The 18,783-nt window shown below is 38.6% G+C and overlaps 1 protein-coding gene across 1 annotated transcript in view; it reads right to left on the minus strand.

Annotated features, from left to right (window-relative positions):
- LOC132559944 (metabotropic glutamate receptor-like) overlaps positions 1-18,499 on the minus strand; it is a 45,385-nt gene extending 26,886 nt beyond the window's left edge. The window contains exon 1 of the mRNA XM_060224580.1: positions 17,116-18,499. Coding sequence (XP_060080563.1) covers positions 17,116-18,499 — 1,384 coding nt within the window. The remainder of the gene's footprint in view (positions 1-17,115) is intronic.
- Between the last annotated feature and the right edge of the window lie 284 nt (positions 18,500-18,783).

Raw genomic sequence — 18,783 nt, forward strand, 5'->3', positions numbered from 1 at the left:
AAATCACACTAGAAAATGAGGATTTAAGATAAAATTTACAAGTCTTTGCTTTAGGTTTCCCGCACTTAAGTCTAGATATGATATACTTGGAAGATGTTTCAGAAGTTGATTTCTGATTTGACAGACGTATTAGACGGTGAGTTGGCTCGATTTGGGACATATTCCTGTCTTGGTTAGCCAGTAGTAGACTGAGCCAATGCGGAAACGGCTCAGACGATGCAATAAGGAAAAATAAATCTAGTTTCAAATCAATTCGAGATTTAGATTTAAATACCATTCCAATACAACAAAGTAAGACATTGAATCGCCTTAAATATAATCATCTTAAATTGTGTCGAATGTATTCAGAATACTGGAGACTACCTTGAGAAAGAATAGGATCGATTGACTCCAGAAAATAAAAGTGTCTAAAAATTTATATATTGATATACATGGATCTCTCTCAAATCTCTCTTCGTGATAAACGTTTTTGAACCAAGCTTTGAACTTATTCTGATGTAGAAAGGATGGGACATCCTGCCATCTTGCTGTTTGCCAGTAAAAATGTGATTTGTAGTTAACAAGTTCTAACATTGTTATCAGTTCTGACGAACCGACTCGTTGCATTATTCGCCTGCAAGATCCAAGACTATTTATCTAAAGTCGCATGCTACAAACAATAAATATTAGCTCTGTGGAGTTATTCTTAAGACAAAACAGAATAAGTAAACAGATATTTACAACAATGACACGCAACGCAACAAAAACAGCGTTAGTATCGTTGTAAACATTGAATCAACAGATCTACACACCTAAAGAGGGCAAAGGTAGGGAGTATAGGGTAGAGGGAAGAGGGCAGGAAGTAGTGAGTAAAGGGTAGGTGGTAGAGGAAGAGAGTAGAAGGTAGGTGGTAGAGGGTAGGTAAGGGGTTAGGGAGTATAGGGTAGAGGGAAGAGAGCAGGATGTAGAGAGTAGAGGGTAGGTGGTAGAGGGTAGAAGATAGAGGTTAGGGGTAAGGAAGTATAGGAAGAGAAGGCAGGATGTAGAGAGTAGAGGGTAGGTGGTAGAGGAAGAGAGTAGAGGGTAGGTGGTAGGTGGTAGAGGGTAGATGGTAGAGGGTAGAGGGTAGGTGGTAGAGAGTAGGTGGTAGAGAGTAGAGGCTAGGGGTAAGTGAGTATAGGGAAGGGGTTAGAGGACAGGAAGTAGAGCGTAGAGGTAGAGGGTAGCTGGTAGAGGCTAGAGGTTAGGGGTAAGGGTAGAGGGAAGAGAGCATGAAGTAGAAAGTAATGGGTAAAAGGTAGGAGTAGAGAGTAGAGGGTAGGTGGTCGAGAGTAGAGGGTAGGTGGCAGAGAGTAGAAGGTAGAAGGTAGGGGTAGAGAGTAGATGGTAGGTGGTAGAGGGTAGGGGTAAGAGAGTAAATGGTAGAGGAAAGAGGACAAGAAGAAGAGGGAAGAAGGTTGATATAGAGAGTAGAGGGCAGGTGGTAGAGGGTAGTTTAGGGGTTAGGGAGTATAGGGTAGAGGGCAGGAAGTAGAGAGTAGAGGGTAGAAGGTTTGGATAATGAGTAGAGGGTAGGTGGTAGAGGGTAGGTTAAGGGTTACGGAGTATAAGGTAATGGGAAGAGGGAAGGGTAGAGAGTAGAAGGTAGGGGTAGAGGGTAGAGGTTAAAATTAGGGGGTATAGGGTAGAAGGAAGAGATTTGGGGGTATATATGGATGGTAGGTAGAAGAGGGTAGAGGTTAGCGGGTAGAGGGTACGGGGTAAAGGGTAGACGGAAGAGGTTATGGCGTAGAGATGGCGAGTAGGTAGTAGAGGGAAAATGTTAGGAGGTAGAGGGTAGAGGGAAGGTAGCAGAGGGTAGAGGTTAGGGGAATATGATAGAGGGAAGAGGTTAGGGGTAGAGGCTAGGTGGTAGAGGGTAGAGGGAACGGGGTAAAGGGTAGACGGAAGATGTTATGGCGCAGAGATGGCGGGTAGGTAGTAGAGGGGAAAATTAGGAGGTAGAGGGTAGAGGTTAGGTAGTACAGGGTAGAGGTTAGGGGAATATGATAGAGGGAAGAGGTTAGGGTGTAGAGGCAAGAAGTTACGGGGTTAGGGGTAAAGGGTAGGTGGTAGAGGGTGGAGGTTAGTGGGTAGAGGGTGGAGGGCAGAGGTTAAGGGTAAGGGAATGTAGAGTAGAGGGATGAGGGTAGCTGGTAGAGGTAGATGGTGGAGTTAGGGAGTAAAGGGTAGAGGGAATAAGTTAGGGGGTAGAGGATGGATGTTAGAGGGTAGAGGGTAGGTGGTAGAGGATGGATGTTAGAGGGTAGAGGGTAGATGGAAGAGGATAGAGGGTAGAGTTAGGGGGTAGAGGATGGATGTTAGAGGGTAGAGGGTAGAGTTAGGGGGCAGAGGATGGATGTTAGAGGGTAGAGGGTAGATGGTGGAGGTTAGTGGGTAGAAGGTTGAGGGTGGAGGTTAGTGGGTAGATGGAAGAGAATAGGGGGAGGAGGGTACTATCAAAACAGATTAATATATATACATAATTTCTATTACAGTAAATTGATTTGAAAAGAAATCCTATCACAGCAACTCGCACTCAACATCAAGAAAGTTAAACTATCATCACCCCCACCCCCAACCCTCCTCCTCTTTCTGTGTGATGCTATTTAACGATATCAATCCCAGGGTTAAGAACAACTTTGTAGACCGTCGAATCCTTATCTTCAAGATGACAACTGTTCTGATGTTCTGCTGGGTATAAGTCACAATCTTGTCGTAATTCATTCAAATTATAGGGTTATTTTCAGACATCACTGCAGACAAAATAGAAACAAATACAATTAAAATCAAGCTTTGGATGAAGTATATATCGATTACTGACACTTATAGGACAGTCAGATAGTGACATTACTATATAACGACATCTGTAGGAGGTGATTAAGTCTCCATCGATTTACTGACACTTATAGGACAGTCAGATAGTGACATTACTATATAACGACATCTGTAGGAGGTGATTAAGTCTCCATCGATTTACTGACACTTATAGGACAGTCAGATAGTGACATTACTATATAACGACATCTGTAGGAAGTGATTAAATCTCCATCGATTTACTGACACTTATAGGACAGTCAGATAGTGATATTACTATATAACGACATCTGTAGGAGGTGATTAAGTCTCCATCGATTACTGACACTTACAGGACAGTCAGATAGTGACATTACTATATAACGACATCTGTAGGAGGTGATTAAGTCTCCATCGATTTACTGACACTTATAGGACAGTCAGATAGTGACATTACTATATAACGACATCTGTAGGAGGTGATTAAGTCTCTATCGATTTACTGACACTTACAGGACAGTCAGATAGTGACATTACTATATAACGACATCTGTAGGAGGTGATTAAGTCTCCATCGATTTACTGACACTTATAGGACAGTCAGATAGTGACATTACTATATAACGACATCTGTAGGAGGTGATTAAGTCTCCATCGATTTACTGACACTTACAGGACAGTCAGATAGTGACATTACTATATAACGACATCTGTAGGAGGTGATTAAGTCTCCATCGATTTACTGACACTTACAGGACAGTCAGATAGTGACATTACTATATAACGACATCTGTAGGAGGTGATTAAGTCTCCATCGATTTACTGACACTTATAGGACAGTCAGATAGTGACATTACTATATAAAGACATCTGTAGGAGGTGATTAAGTCTCCATCGATTTACTGACACTTTTTGTTGATGCCCAAACTAGGTCATTAAGATAGCGACAGTATTATATAACAATGTTTGTAGATGATACTGTAGGTCCCCATCAGTGTAAGCTGATATATATCATTAATGCTATGGTGGGAAAAACGAACTTCGTTTTATTGTTCAAAGGTACCAAATATCTTAATCGTGTACGAGTATGTTCACGGAAGAGACTATGCTTTTTTCATATTTTTTTTTCATTTCATTATTGAAAATAGTATAATTCAAATCATCCTGACAACTAAACCCCTAATAGTACATGAGTTGATATCGTTGTACTTCTGGCAAAGGTGGATTGCAAAGCTATTGGCAACTAAAACTCTAACAGTACAGGTACTGACATTTTTCATTTCTGGTGAAGGAAGCTTGCGAAACTCTCGACCAACAGTACATTTGTTGTTTCCGTTGTACTTCCGGTCAAGGCGGCTTGCAAACCTCTCGACCAACAGCACATTTTTGATATCGTTGTACTTCCGGTGAAGGTTGCTTGGTAACCTCTCGGCCAACGGTACATGTATTGATATCGTTGTACTTCCGGTAAAGGCAAATTGCAAGTCTCTCGAAAACTAATAATCTAACAGTGCATTTATTGACACCATTGTACTTCCGGTGAAGGCAGTTTGCAAACCTCTCGACCAATAGTACATGTATTGATGCCGTTGTACTTCCGGTCAAGGCAAATTACAAGTCTCTCAACAACAAATAACCTAACAGTGCATGTATTGACATCATTGTACTTCCGGTGAAGGCAGTTTGCGAACCTCTCAACCAACAGTGCATGTATTGGTATTGTTGTACTTCCGGTAAAGCAGCTTGCGGCTATTGTTATAGTCAACTGGGTATCTGGCGTTTGAGTAACTCAATACAGACCTTCCGAATAAACTTCTTAATCAATCCAGAAATTAAATGGTGTCGTTAGATATACTTGCTAACTTGGTTATTTGTTTGAGAGGCAGTACACTGTATGAGGTTTCGTTAACGATCTGGGGTCGAGAACACGTCAGTTTGACAAAACACACGTCAAAATACGCGTCCATTGTATCGAACCTTAGCTAGATTTGAAGATTTGTAATGAAAACTTCGCGTTGACAATCCGTCCTAAATCGCTTTGTAGAGACGCAGCAATCATTGGATTGTATTTGATAAACACACGCCACGTCAGAATGATACAATTATGTTCCGACCAAAATGAAATTATTGATATTGAATAGAGTGACAGAACTGACTAAGATTATTGTGAAGTGGAGTGTGAGAGGAAAGCATATGCCGTTACTATACCAATAAATTGGCTTGTGTGCCTGTCTAGTGTTATTTAAGCGACGGTTTCCACTCCACAATGAAATTAGTGTTTGAGTGAATACAACAATAATTGTCAAGAAAGTAACGTTTCTGAAAAATTATTTCATAGTTAATAAAAATATTTAAACTCTTCATAAAAATGGTGACCAGAAGAACAAGGTCTATCATTATCAGAGGTTTTTTTTTCGAAATCGAAATCAAAATGTCTATAGTTTCAGTTCCCACATCGTAAATGGTCAGACGAAAGACCAAGAAGACTCGTCATTTTGATTAGAATTGATACTAATACATTTAATGCTGTCCATAGTCTTGATTCTATTACTATTTTCCATTCTACGAAATTCTAGATTTCCTGCAAATGTCCTAGCTAATGTCATCATGCACGGGATAGTAATTGAATTTTAGCAGGAAGTGGTCCTAGACTCTCTACGTTATACAGAGATCCCGGATGTAGAATGTCTGGTTACCTTGACAACGTCGAATGGTGTTGATTTCATTATCCAGTTATACACTAAATATTGAAAAGACAGTTTTCAAGAAACTTTATTTTTTCCAGATTTATTTTTCATTTTTTGATTTGTTGAAACACAAGTTTTGCAAGAGTCATAACCTGTGACTAAGTAAATAGTCCGTCCCGGATCACGCTTCAGAATGGGTATCACTGTTATATGTAGATTTAAAGATAAAGGTTGGTATTGAATCTGGATCCAGAACAGACAAATTTGTCTACGTGTATGTCTATCATTGGAAAAGGTCATGGTCTGTCTATGCAAATCCCCTCATTCCAAAAAAAATGACTTTTAAAGGACACATGCAGCTGAAGCCACATGTACTATTATTTGTACGGGTAACGGACGTGTAAGTCTATAGATAAGTGTAATGTGATTTGTACGGGTAAAACATGTGTAAGTCTATAGATAAGTGTAATGTGATTTGTACGGGTAAATCGCGTGTAAGTCTATAGATAAGTGTGATGTTGTTTGAACAGGTAAATCACGTGTAAGTCTGTAGATAAGTATGATGTTGTTTGTACGGGTAAATCACGTGTAAGTCTATAGATAATTGTAATGCTGTTTGAACAGGTAAATCACGTGTAAGTCTGTAGATAAGTATGATGTTGTTTGTACGGGTAAATCACGTGTAAGTCTATAGATAATTGTAATGCTCTTTGAACAGGTAAATCACGTGTAAGTCTGTAGATAAGTATGATGTTGTTTGTACGGGTAAATCACGTGTAAGTCTATAGATAAGTATGATGTTGTTTGTACGGGTAAATCACGTGTAAGTCTATAGATAAGTATGATGTTGTTTGTACGTGTAAAACACGTGTAAGTCTATAGATAAGTATGATGTTGTTTGTACGGGTAAATCACGTGTAAGTCTATAGATAAGTGTGATGTTGTTTGTATGGGTAAATCACTTGTATGTCTATAAATAAGTGTGATGGTGTTTGTACGAGTAAATCACGTGTGAGTCTATAGATAAGAGTGATGTTGTTTGTACGGGTAAATCACGTGTAAGTCTATATATAAGTGCAATGTGATTGGTACGGGTAACGGACGTGTAAGTCTATAGATAAATGTAATGTTGTTTGTACGGGTAACGCACGTGTAAGTCTATCAATAAGTGTGATGTTTTTTGTACTGGTAAATCACGTGTAAGTCTGTAGATAAGTGTAATGTTGTTTGTACGGGTAAATCACGTGTAAGTTTATAGATAAGTGTTATGTGATTTGTACGGGTAAATCACGTGTAAGTCTGTAGATAAGTGAAATGTGATTTGTACGGGTAAATCACGTGTAAGTCTATAGATAAGTGTAATGTGATTTGTACAGGTAACAGACGTGTAAGTCTATAGATAAGTGTAATGTGATTGGTACGGGTAACGGACGTGTAAGTCTATAGATAAGTGAAATGTGATTTGTACAGGTAACGGACGTGTAAGTCTATAGATAAGTGAAATGTGATTTGTACTGGTAACAGACGTGTAAGTCTATAGATAAGTGTAATGTGATTGGTACGGGTAACAGACGTGTAAGTCTATAGATAATTGTAATGTTGTTTGTACAGGTAAATCACGTGTAAGTCTATAGATAAGCGTGATGTTGTTTGTACGTGTAAAACACGTGTAAGTCTATAGATAAGTATGATTTTGTTTGTACGGGTAAATCACGTGTAAGTCTATAGATAAGTGTGATGTTGTTTGTACGTGTAAAACACGTGTAAGTCTATAGATAAGTGTGATGTTGTTTGTACGGGTAAATCACTTGTATGTCTATAAATAAGTGTGATGGTGTTTGTACGGGTAAATCACGTGTAAGTCTATAGATAAGAGTGATGTTGTTTGTACGGGTAAATCACGTGTAAGTCTATATATAAGTGCAATGTGATTGGTACGGGTAACGGACATGTAAGTCTATAGATAAATGTAATGTTGTTTGTACGGGTAACGCACGTGTAAGTCTATCAATAAGTGTGATGTTTTTTTTGTACTGGTAAATCACGTGTAAGTCTGTAGATAAGTGTAATGTTGTTTGTACGGGTAAATCACGTGTAAGTCTATAGATAAGTGAAATGTGATTTGTACGGGTAAATCACGTGTAAGTCTGTAGATAAGTGAAATGTGATTTGTACGGGTAACGGACGTGTAAGTCTGTAGATAAGTGAAATGTGATTTGTACGGGTAAATCACGTGTAAGTCTGTAGAAAAATGTCGATACAATTGTTTCAGTCTACATTTTCATGGAGAAAGGAATGATATATATTTTTGTGTGTCTCTATATTATTTGTTCTAGGAAGGAAAAGTTTGATAGCTAAAGTTGTAGATGACCAACTAAATTTGTTTGTGAAATAATTGATGAAGCAGATAACGCTAACTATTCCGGACCACGCGGTCTTATTTGCCTTGTTTTTCCCCTGTTATTTCCTTGTTTGTTCACATTTTGTCCTACTTTAACGAATTTGAGTTTGGATTATGATTACATTGAGACTGTGATATTTTCTTGTCGTAACTTAAACATAGTATAATTTTTATGGTATTCTGAAATAGAGATTAACTTAAATTTCCATCATTTTTAAAAGAAGGGATTTTAATCACAAAGAGTGACGTTGATTATTCCCGTTTCTCCGGATTGTCATTCTCCAGTAAGGTAATGGTTCCGGATACAAAACATATGGTAGATATCACTTTACTCCGAACTAGAATTTCAAACGTAGCGATAATATATGATTCATTTTAATTGTTTACACCAATAGCTCTATATGATTGGTAAAAAGGATTTTTTAGCATTTACAAACGTTTGATTAATGTATATTTCTCTCACTAAACGATGACTATGAAATTGAGTGTTATGGCAGTCGATACAAAGCATTTCCCGAAAGAATACGATATGTCTTATATAAACACTGATGCACCATCTAATAGAATATAACATTTTAAAATAAAATCATTAAGCAGTCTGGAAAACCGCCAGCTGGAGGGTCTCTGTATTTCCTAGGAATTACGGAGAAATATTCGCGTCTTGTCACAAGTAATGCTCAGTGGTGTTTAAGTAGTCGAAAAATCCGCCATTATCACCAAACTCGACCTTGAGTAAAAGTCGATGAGATGTTGAAACTAATTAATCTGTTGCTTAAAATAAATGAAGTTGTTGATTTCTGTCTTTTCTAGAAGGATGTTATACATATTGAATTTGCAGTGAATTCGTCTTAATTTGGTATAAACATCGCCGGTCGAAATCAAATATAATTAAAATAGCTTATTGATCATCTGGACCCATTAATTAACCCATTAATGTAGCATGTCGTTAATTTATTACATTTTTTAAGAATTCGGCGACCTGAATAGTTAAATTTTGTCATGTATTGGTCAAAGCGGTTTCTGAAACATGTAATGCCTGAAAGTCTTTCGTGTTTTATGTGGTATTATTGACTAAAGCTCGATGACGACAGTGACTGAAAGGATTCTAGAAAAAAAAACACTCGAATGATTTGCGAGATTGTAAACAGCGATTTTATTATACATCACATCACCCTGAAGTTAATCCCTCAATGTGAGATCGGATTCTACGATGCTACTCTCCGAGGACACCGTTTATAAAGGGATTAACATGAACCAGCCAACAATGCTGTACGTGGACGTCTTTGCAGCTTAGCAGTCACATAATTCCAAACCTTCAATTTCAAATGCAATGAATGTGTTTCAGATTTAAAATCCTCGATGCTGTTGCTAAGCAATGGTCGGCTTTATTTTGTCATTGTTTGCGACCTTGGGCCCTGTCATCAACATTCTACTGCATAAGCCCTTTATCGATGACGTATTAAACTAAAATTAATTCCACTTGTATGTAAAGGTTCATCGGTCCCTATAACAAGTATTTAATATCGTTAAGCGCCCCGTTAGAGTTTCCTCAATCTGACACAATTTGGTCAAACATAGTCTACCGGTTCAGGGCGGTCGAGTGTCACGGCGGTAGCGCATTCGCCTTTTAGCAAGACGTCCTGGGTTCGATTCTAGGAATGGACATGAAAAGGTATTGGGTCTCCTGAAATTTGTCCGGGTACTCCGATTCATCCAACAGTAAGACCCCTCGCGCGCTTCCATTCGGGCCCACAAGGATGATTAATATAAGTTGGAAAAACTTGTCTCGCAATTTAGTTAGGGTAATTTTGGGGAGAACGCCAAGAGGGACTCCAAGAATGGAAAACGAGGGTGCATATCTAAATTGGTCTCTTTGATGTCAGCTTAGTAGAAAACTCAATTCTACAAGGGACCCGTTTTAGTGCCTCAAAATTAGTCACCTCTTATGACATGCAGCGAGATTCTTTCACCGTCTACTGTATGGTTCTCCTTATTTCATCAAAATGGTTACCGTTTTGATTTGGTCATATGAAAGGTCATAACGCTCTATTTAGTTAAATTCTATTATATATCTTCAACTATATCACAGAATCTCCAGCTTCATGCTTATGTTACGTGACTGAAAAAAATTGTTTACAAGGAAAATGGCAATCCAAATCCACCTTCGTTTTCAAGGATAGAGACTCAAGGCTGTTTGTTCTGGGAACATTTTGTTGTTAAAAAAAGACATTATAGCCAAGCAAACGTGCAGAAGCCGCCTCTCGTTGCAAGCACTGCGTTAGCGGGATCAGCCGAGACACTCCGTGTTACATATTGATCAAGACGGTCCCAATATTGGCGGCCTCAGCTGACAGCTGACGAGCGAGACTCGAACTGATAACGAATAGCATTACTTGCCACATAACTTCCTTTCTCCAATAATTTGACTGCCGCCACAAATAAAACAAAAAGGAGGTATTCTTAATTAAAGGGGCAAACCAGCCGGGCCTCGTTTTAGAAGTCTGCCTACAGAGAAGTTAAATACTTCCAGCTAAAAACCATCAGAGACCTATCAGATCGTCAAAAGTGACGAATCAGTCGGCTTATGAAGTAGGTAACCAGCCGAACTTTATTGGTTTGGAGGGCTCCCGCTGGATGTGGCCAAATGTACCACGTCCTTCATTATGATTTTGATTGACCTGTTACCGTCGGTCTCTTTTTGATTTGTCTTTATTTCCACTGTGTGGACGTCTGAAATTAACTGCTGCAAATCTGGAAATTACTGTCTCCTCGAAGTGATGTCGTACAGATGAATGGAAATGACACGTTAGTATGATTAACACATGTACGTCCAATTTGTCCAGTCAGGCACGCCAATTACTTCTCAGCGTCTATTGCTATTGTAAACTGACCAACGTGTTGACTAATGACCAATACCAGAAGTAAGAAATTAGATTTTTTAATAAGTTTGATTTATATATATACTTCTAACCTCTTTTTTTTTTGGAATTTTGGTATTGTCCATTATCAATCTTAAGTTCGGAATGCACAAGAAGATTATTATAATGCATTGATTAAAAGCAACATTTAAATACCAAAATGTCAACATAGACATAATTTAAACTCAAATCCAATTAATCTAAGGCAAAATATGAGCAAAAGATATTTACACGGAGACTCCTGAATAAAAGTACAATGAAAATAAGACTAGGTGTTCGAGAAGAGTAAGCGTCTTCTGCTTCCTCGACGACACAAAATAATTTTTAAAATGTAAATATTGCTTTTATTAATTATCTTAATATATATCTAACTGCAGTTAAAAGAAAATGAAAAAATCACAACGAGTGTAGCTCGATCGACCTTGCAGAGGCCATTTGCGGAGCAAGGCCTAAATAAAACAAGGGAGCGGAATAAAGTGAAAAGTTTTGACACGGAAGTGGAAGTCCCATTTATGCTTTGGGCCAATGGCGGGTATCAACATAGCGGATATAGCAACAATTGTCTCGTTCACCCAGATGCTTCACCATGTGTGAAGACCACATGACTCTGATTGAACGAGACTAAGCGATAAGTATCTTTCCCGGCAAACTTTAAATTTACTCAAACCTGTCGAGATTGTCCGAAAGAATAAACTAGGAATGAATACAATAGATAAAACATTCAAGGAAGCAAGAGTTCCTAAAACTTAAGGCCGAGTTAATATTTTCGCAAATATTTTGTCACGGTTGATAGTTGATGATATTATCGACTACTTTTTCCTGAAGTAGCAAGTGCGCACCTGGATTAGTAACTAACTAACAAGTAGCTAAATGCTTATGAACTGTATAGCAAACAGCCGATAAAACCACAGCGTCGTAGCTGTATACTTCTCGACAACATAAACTAGTTCAATGTATGATGAAAGATACACAATTTTAAAATAAAAGCAAGCAAACTCAAGTATAGATAAAAATAAAATCGTTTTGGAAGGAATATTGATCGAAACCTGATCTCTACAGGTTCAGCAACTCACGACAGCATGATAGAAAATTATTTTGTGATCACATTTATCAGGTTTTATTGACTGTTACAAGTGTGTCCGATGATTTACAAGAAATCGCAATGAAATAAGAAGACACAACCTCCTGTTAATATAAAACCTGTACACAACCTCCTGTTAATATAAAACCTGTACACAACCTCCTGTTAATATAAAACCTGTACACAACCTCCTGTTAATATAAAACCTGTACACAACCTCCTGTTAATATAAAACCTGTACACAACCTCCTGTTAATATAAAACTTGTACACAACCTCCTGTTAATATAAAACCTGTACACAACCTCCTGTTAATATAAAACCTGTACACATCCTCCTGTTAATATAAAACCTGTACACAACCTCCTGTTAATATAAAACCTGTACACAACCTCCTGTTAATATAAAACAAGTACACAACCTCCTGTTAATATAAAACCTGTACACATCCTCCTGTTAATATAAAACCTGTACACAACCTCCTGTTAATATAAAACTTGTACACAACCTCCTGTTAATATAAAACCTGTACACAACCTCCTGTTAATATAAAACCTGTACACATCCTCCTGTTAATATAAAACCTGTACACAACCTCCTGTTAATATAAAACCTGTACACAACCTCCTGTTAATATAAAACTTGTACACAACCTCCTGTTAATATAAAACCTGTACACATCCTCCTGTTAATATAAAACCTGTACACAACCTCCTGTTAATATAAAACCTGTACACAACCTCCTGTTAATATAAAACCTGTACACAACCTCCTGTTAATATAAAACCTGTACACAACCTCCTGTTAATATAAAACTTGTACACAACCTCCTGTTAATATAAAACCTGTACACAACCTCCTGTTAATATAAAACCTGTACACATCCTCCTGTTAATATAAAACCTGTACACAACCTCCTGTTAATATAAAACTTGTACACAACCTCCTGTTAATATAAAACCTGTACACATCCTCCTGTTAATATAAAACCTGTACACAACCTCCTGGTAATATAAAACCTATACACAACCTCCTGTTAATATAAAACCTGTACACAACCTCCTGTTAATGTAAAACTTGTATACAACCTCCTGTTAATATAAGACCAGTACACAACCTCCTGTTAATATAAAACCTGTACACATCCTCCTGTTAATATAAAACCTGTACACAACCTTTGTTAATATAAAACCTGTACACAACCTCCTGTTAATATAAAACCTGTACACAACCTCCTGTTAATATAAAACTTGTACACAACCTCCTGTTAATATAAAACCTGTACACAACCTCCTGTTAATATAAAACCTGTACACATCCTCCTGTTAATATAAAACCTGTACACAACCTTTGTTAATATAAAACCTGTACACAACCTCCTGTTAATATAAAACCTGTAGCTTTGATTTCATAAGCAGGAATTCAGAAATACGCAAATTCGTTTACACGTACAACGAACCGGAATCATTATCTAAGGTATACAGGAAGAACTATCTGGGGTAAACCGGAAGAACTGGTGTAAACTAGAAACAGCATAAGTGAGTTTATTTCATAGATTAAACCGGAATCGTTATCTGTTAGACCATCTTTTACATGTTACAACAAACTAGTAGAATTATTTGTGATTGGAGACTAAAAATGACAACACCCCCTTTAAAAAAAATAAATAAGAACTGCAATCGTGATCTGCGGTTGAGGCCATACGCTTTCAAACCGGAATAATTGTCTGTGGTTAAGGTCATGCATTACGCGTTATCTGTGTTTGAAGCCATACATTAAGAAACTGGAAGACCTATATATGATTGAGGCAATATATTGACATACACGTGTATGTGAATAAGGCTATACATTAACAACAACCGAAAACATTATCTGTGGTTGAGGCCATACACCAACAAACATTGGAAGTACTGAATGTGATCCAGGCCATGAACTAATAACAACCGGAAGCAGTAAAGCGTTGAAGCCACACATAAACAAACCGAAAGTATTATCTGTGGTTTATACCAAAAGTTAACAAAAACCAGGAGCGTTGTCTGTGGTTGTAGCCATACACCAGCAAACCGGAAGTACTGAATGTGATTGAGGCCATGAACGAACAACAACCGGAAGCGTTATATGTGGTTGAAGCCATATATAAACAAAGTGAAAGTATTATCTGTAGTTATATCACAAATTAGCAAAACCCGGAAGCGTTGTCTGTGGTTGTGGCCATACACCAACAAACCGGAAGTACTGAATGTGATTGAGGCCAGAACTAACAACAACCGGAAGCGCTATATGTGGTTGAAGCCATATATAAACAAACCGGATGCATTATCAGTGGTTTATTCCATCTATCATCAAACCCGGAGGCGAAGACAATACATTAACAAAAAATGTTATTTGTGATTGAGGCCAAGAATTAAAAACCACCCGGAAGTGTTATCTCTGGTCGAAGCCATACATTAACAAACCGAGAGAATTATTCCTAGTCTCTATGATACATCCACAAGGTTAAAAATCTATCTTTCTCGTTGTACACAACCAGATTCATTTCCCGCGTATCTTGTTTTGGAGGAAAATAAATCGCTGTAAGCGGTGATGTAACATACTGCCTAGGGTTGTGACACTGATATCTGCCACAAAACCTTGGCATCGCCGTAAATATCAAAGTTCTGAATAAAAAGTGACAGACTGATTTTCGTAATGATAATCCGATCAAGATGAAAAAAACCGGACACAGTGCTGGCAGATTAATAATGTTATGAAAAGTTTCTACGTGTGACATTACACAGCAACAATTATTTTTATCTGTGACCTTGAATACTGTGAGATAATGCCAGGAAATGAAATCGAGGCCCAGACCCAACTTGAATGTGAGAACGCTACCACGTGCGAAAAAAGTGATTTCCAAATCACGCTGTGGATATTTTTTCTGCTTTTGGTAGATTTCTTATTTGGACTGTGTTCTGTATATCATCTAGATCTCATACAATTAAGTCATTTAAATTGTTGTGAGAGAATTGGAAGTTGTCTAGTCTGGACTGCCGGGACGGAAACATTTATTTGTGTGAATTCAGTGCAAACTTGATAGTTCGGACACTATCAGAAAAGCAAATTTACGATACTCTAATTATTGATATGCAGAATATATAAACTCGGCATAAAACACCTGGTTCAGAGGACGGGTGGGGGGCAACATTAGTTGGATCATCTCGGTAGGAGTATGTAATTCTAAATGAGTAATGCACTTCCAGCGTGTCCATAAAACCTCCAGCACAACCATTCCAACGTAAAACTAATAATGTTTGTGTCAAAGTCAAAAAAGCTGTTCTGTTTACTGAGTTCGCCATCCCAGTTTGCCGATCTTAGAAGTCATTTTCCGGTCTGTCCAAGTGTGTAATTCTGCCGAACTTGATCATAGTCTATCTGCCTATCTTACCTTATAACCTTGGTTACGCGGCGCCTGCATTTATATCGGAAAGACTTCTTATTACGAAAGGCAACGAACTGGACAATTACATTGAGTCTTTAAGATCTACGTCAGTGTGAGTACAGGCCTTCTCGTATCAGTCTGTACGGTGTTATTTGATTACTGTTGGGCCTTTAGGGTGCAGGGAAAATGTTCCACAACGATGAAAAATAAGCTTGGGGCTATATATATGTGTAATTTTATAAAAATGCCATCAATTTAATAGCTAACGAGATATTTAAACGGGAAACAAGGCTTTGATATTTGTGAAAATTACATCAAGGATCCTGAGCGTAATGGGATCGCAGAAATGCGTTGTTTCTCGTCATAGATTTTATTTGATACTGGAGGACGTACGTATATTGATAACAACACTGTGTTGTTGTATTGAAGTGGTCAGTAACAGTGTACCGACAAGGAAACGATATCATTCATCTTTGAACCGACTGTAGTCACAATTTCTTGCAATTGCGGTATAAATCAAATAAAAAAATCACTTTACAACGTGATTTTGATGTTTGTATTAGAAAGGAACATCAGAACGCATTGCCCGGGGGTAGGTGTTTGACTCACTCTGAGTTGTTTAAGTTCGGACTGGTGTTATCGGACACATCCAATTTACAACAGACATCATCCAAAAGGCATAACCAATATCTAAATGATTAATGTTTTGTTATTTGACGTTAGACGAGGACAAACAAATACCGAATTAAACGAGACGAATATATCAAATATCATGACAGTAGAAAATCTGCGGCGGCTGGTCGGGACTATGGCCATGATACTGACACTACGTACACGGTACATACGTTGTTACCAGACTTACACGGCGTACACGGTACATACGTTGTAGTCAGACTTACACGGCGTATACGGTACATACATTGTAGTCAGACGTACACGGTATACACGGTACATACGTTGTAGCTAGACTTACACGGCGTACACAGTACATACGTTGTAGCCAGAACGACGTGGTATACACGGTACATACGTTGTAGCTAGACTTACACGGCGTACACGGTACATACGTTGTAGCCAGACTTACACGTCGTACACGGTACATACGTTGTAGCTAGACTTACACGGTATACACGGTACATACGTTGTAGCTAGACTTACACGGCGTACACGGTACATACGTTGTAGCCAGACTTACACGGTATACACGGTACATACGTTGTAGCTAGACTTACACGGTATACACGGTACATACGTTGTAGCTAGACTTACACAGCGTACACGGTACATACGTTGTAGCCAGACTTACAGGGTATACACGATACATACGTTGTAACTAGACTTACACGGTATACACGGTACATACGTTGTAGTGAGACTTACACGGTATACACTATACATACGTTGTAGTCAGACTTACACGGCGTACACGGTACATACGTTGTAGCCAGACTTACACGGCGTACACGGTACATACGTTGTTGTCAAACTTACACGGTATACACGATACATAACGTTGTAGCTAGACTTACACGACGTACACGGTACATACGTTGAAGCCAGACTTACACGGCGTACACGATACATACGTTGTAACTAGACTTACACGGCGTACACGGTACATACGTTGTAGCCAGACTAACACGGCGCACACGGTACATACGTTGTAACTAGACTTACACGGCGTACAAGATACATACGTTGTAGTTAGACTTACACGATGTACAAGGTACATACGTTGTAATGAGAAATGAACGACACATTTGATCCTAAATGACATTGTACGCATGCGTTACTTACCACTGAATGACGTATTCAGGATGTACTCTTTGAGAAGGCGTTCCCCGTCGATCTTTTTCATATTTTCACAGAGTTTAGTTGTACCCGGACAAACGTCCCTTTGCATCCGATCCAGGGACAGCGCCATGGCATACACAGCGTTATAAATGAACTGTACTTTTGTTTCCTGTTGATACACGTCGAGTTTTTTCTCCTGTCCAGTACAGTTCTTTTTGAACTCTTGACCCGTTACTGCTTTGCTACTTTTACCACGAAATTTACACTCATGAACAGTTTCCCAGTACTCTTTAAACCATGGATTTCTTGTATTCGTTTCTGGTTTTAATTTCAAAAAATAAGTATCAAATTCCGGAATTAAAGTTGAATCTAGCTCTATAGTCATTGCCCCCTCCGCGATGTCTTCGTTCCCTAACACGGGTTTATCTTGCATACCCCAACCGTCACTCGCGATCCACGTAAACCGATGATACAGTTTTTTTCTCTTAGCTGCTAGTAACAAATTACGCGCATCTTCCACGCGCAGAAACAAAACAACAATCATAGCATTTTTCTTACTGTCTAAATCTTCTATAGCTGTATCGAACGTTTCCTGGTTTGAATTAGAAATAATCTTGATTGAAATAGAAATACAAATGTTTCTTGATCTAGCCTCGTTTTGGAATGATTCTATTCCAGATTGTCCATAATCGCCTTCCGAAGCTACCGTCGACACGTACGTCCAATTAAATAATTGCACGATATCTGCCATCGCCTTGGCCTGGAAGCCATCCGGCGGTACAGTCCTTACGAAATAATCGTAACGCTTTTTATCGCTAAGGTCAGCGCTAGTGGATGCATAGCTGATCTGTGGAAGTTTGAATAACCGCAAAAGATTAGCTACCTGTATAGAAACACTGCTGTATGAACCCCCAATGACTCCTGCAATTGCACGTGGTGTAGCGTTTGCCTTCGCTTCGGAACCATCGTCACATTTGAAATCAGCGCTATCCAAATTGGCAAACGACGCTCGAATGAACTCCAGTGACCTTTCAAGCGCATAGGTGCCTCTTGAACACGTGTCGAAAACTTCTGCCCCCAAGTCAATTCCTGGAAGAACTTTCGGATCGGCATTGATTCGGTCAACGGTAAAAAGCATCGCCTCAAGACGCTGTACTCCTCGCTGAATGTTGATTGCACCACATTCGGCCCCATCGTCCCCTTTCTGATGCACAGGAAACAAACCTCCCAGAATAATATCGCCCTCTATGTTTGCTGATTCGTCAGAGCGCGAAAGTTTGCCAGTGTCATTGCCACGGAAGGTTATCACGGAATTTAACAAGTAGGTTTTGTAGAATAAAATTAAGATTACTCCCCACACAACTCGAGAGCGATACCAGATCTCCATCACTGCTCATCACTCTAGATTTTCATTAAGTCCTCGAGAAAATGTCAGCAAATGTCTTCCTTTCGACCAAGATCAATATACCCGTGTCTCAATCAAAATAGGCACTTCTTTCAGCTTCACATTTTCAGTCACCGTTTCGAATTTGTCCCTCTTGACTTTGAAAAATGGCGTCTTGAAACCTGCAAAAGATAAACATTAATTATAAGTAGTAATGTTTAGAAACTGCAATTTGGTTTTTGAAAATAAATTGAATTATCATGGGTTTGATTTTTTATGTTGTGGTT

Source organism: Ylistrum balloti, unplaced genomic scaffold, assembly GCF_031769215.1.
Source record: "Ylistrum balloti isolate Yb309-2 unplaced genomic scaffold, AGI_CSIRO_Ybal_v1 Utg371000, whole genome shotgun sequence".
In the NCBI taxonomy this organism is placed as follows: domain Eukaryota; kingdom Metazoa; phylum Mollusca; class Bivalvia; order Pectinida; family Pectinidae; genus Ylistrum; species Ylistrum balloti.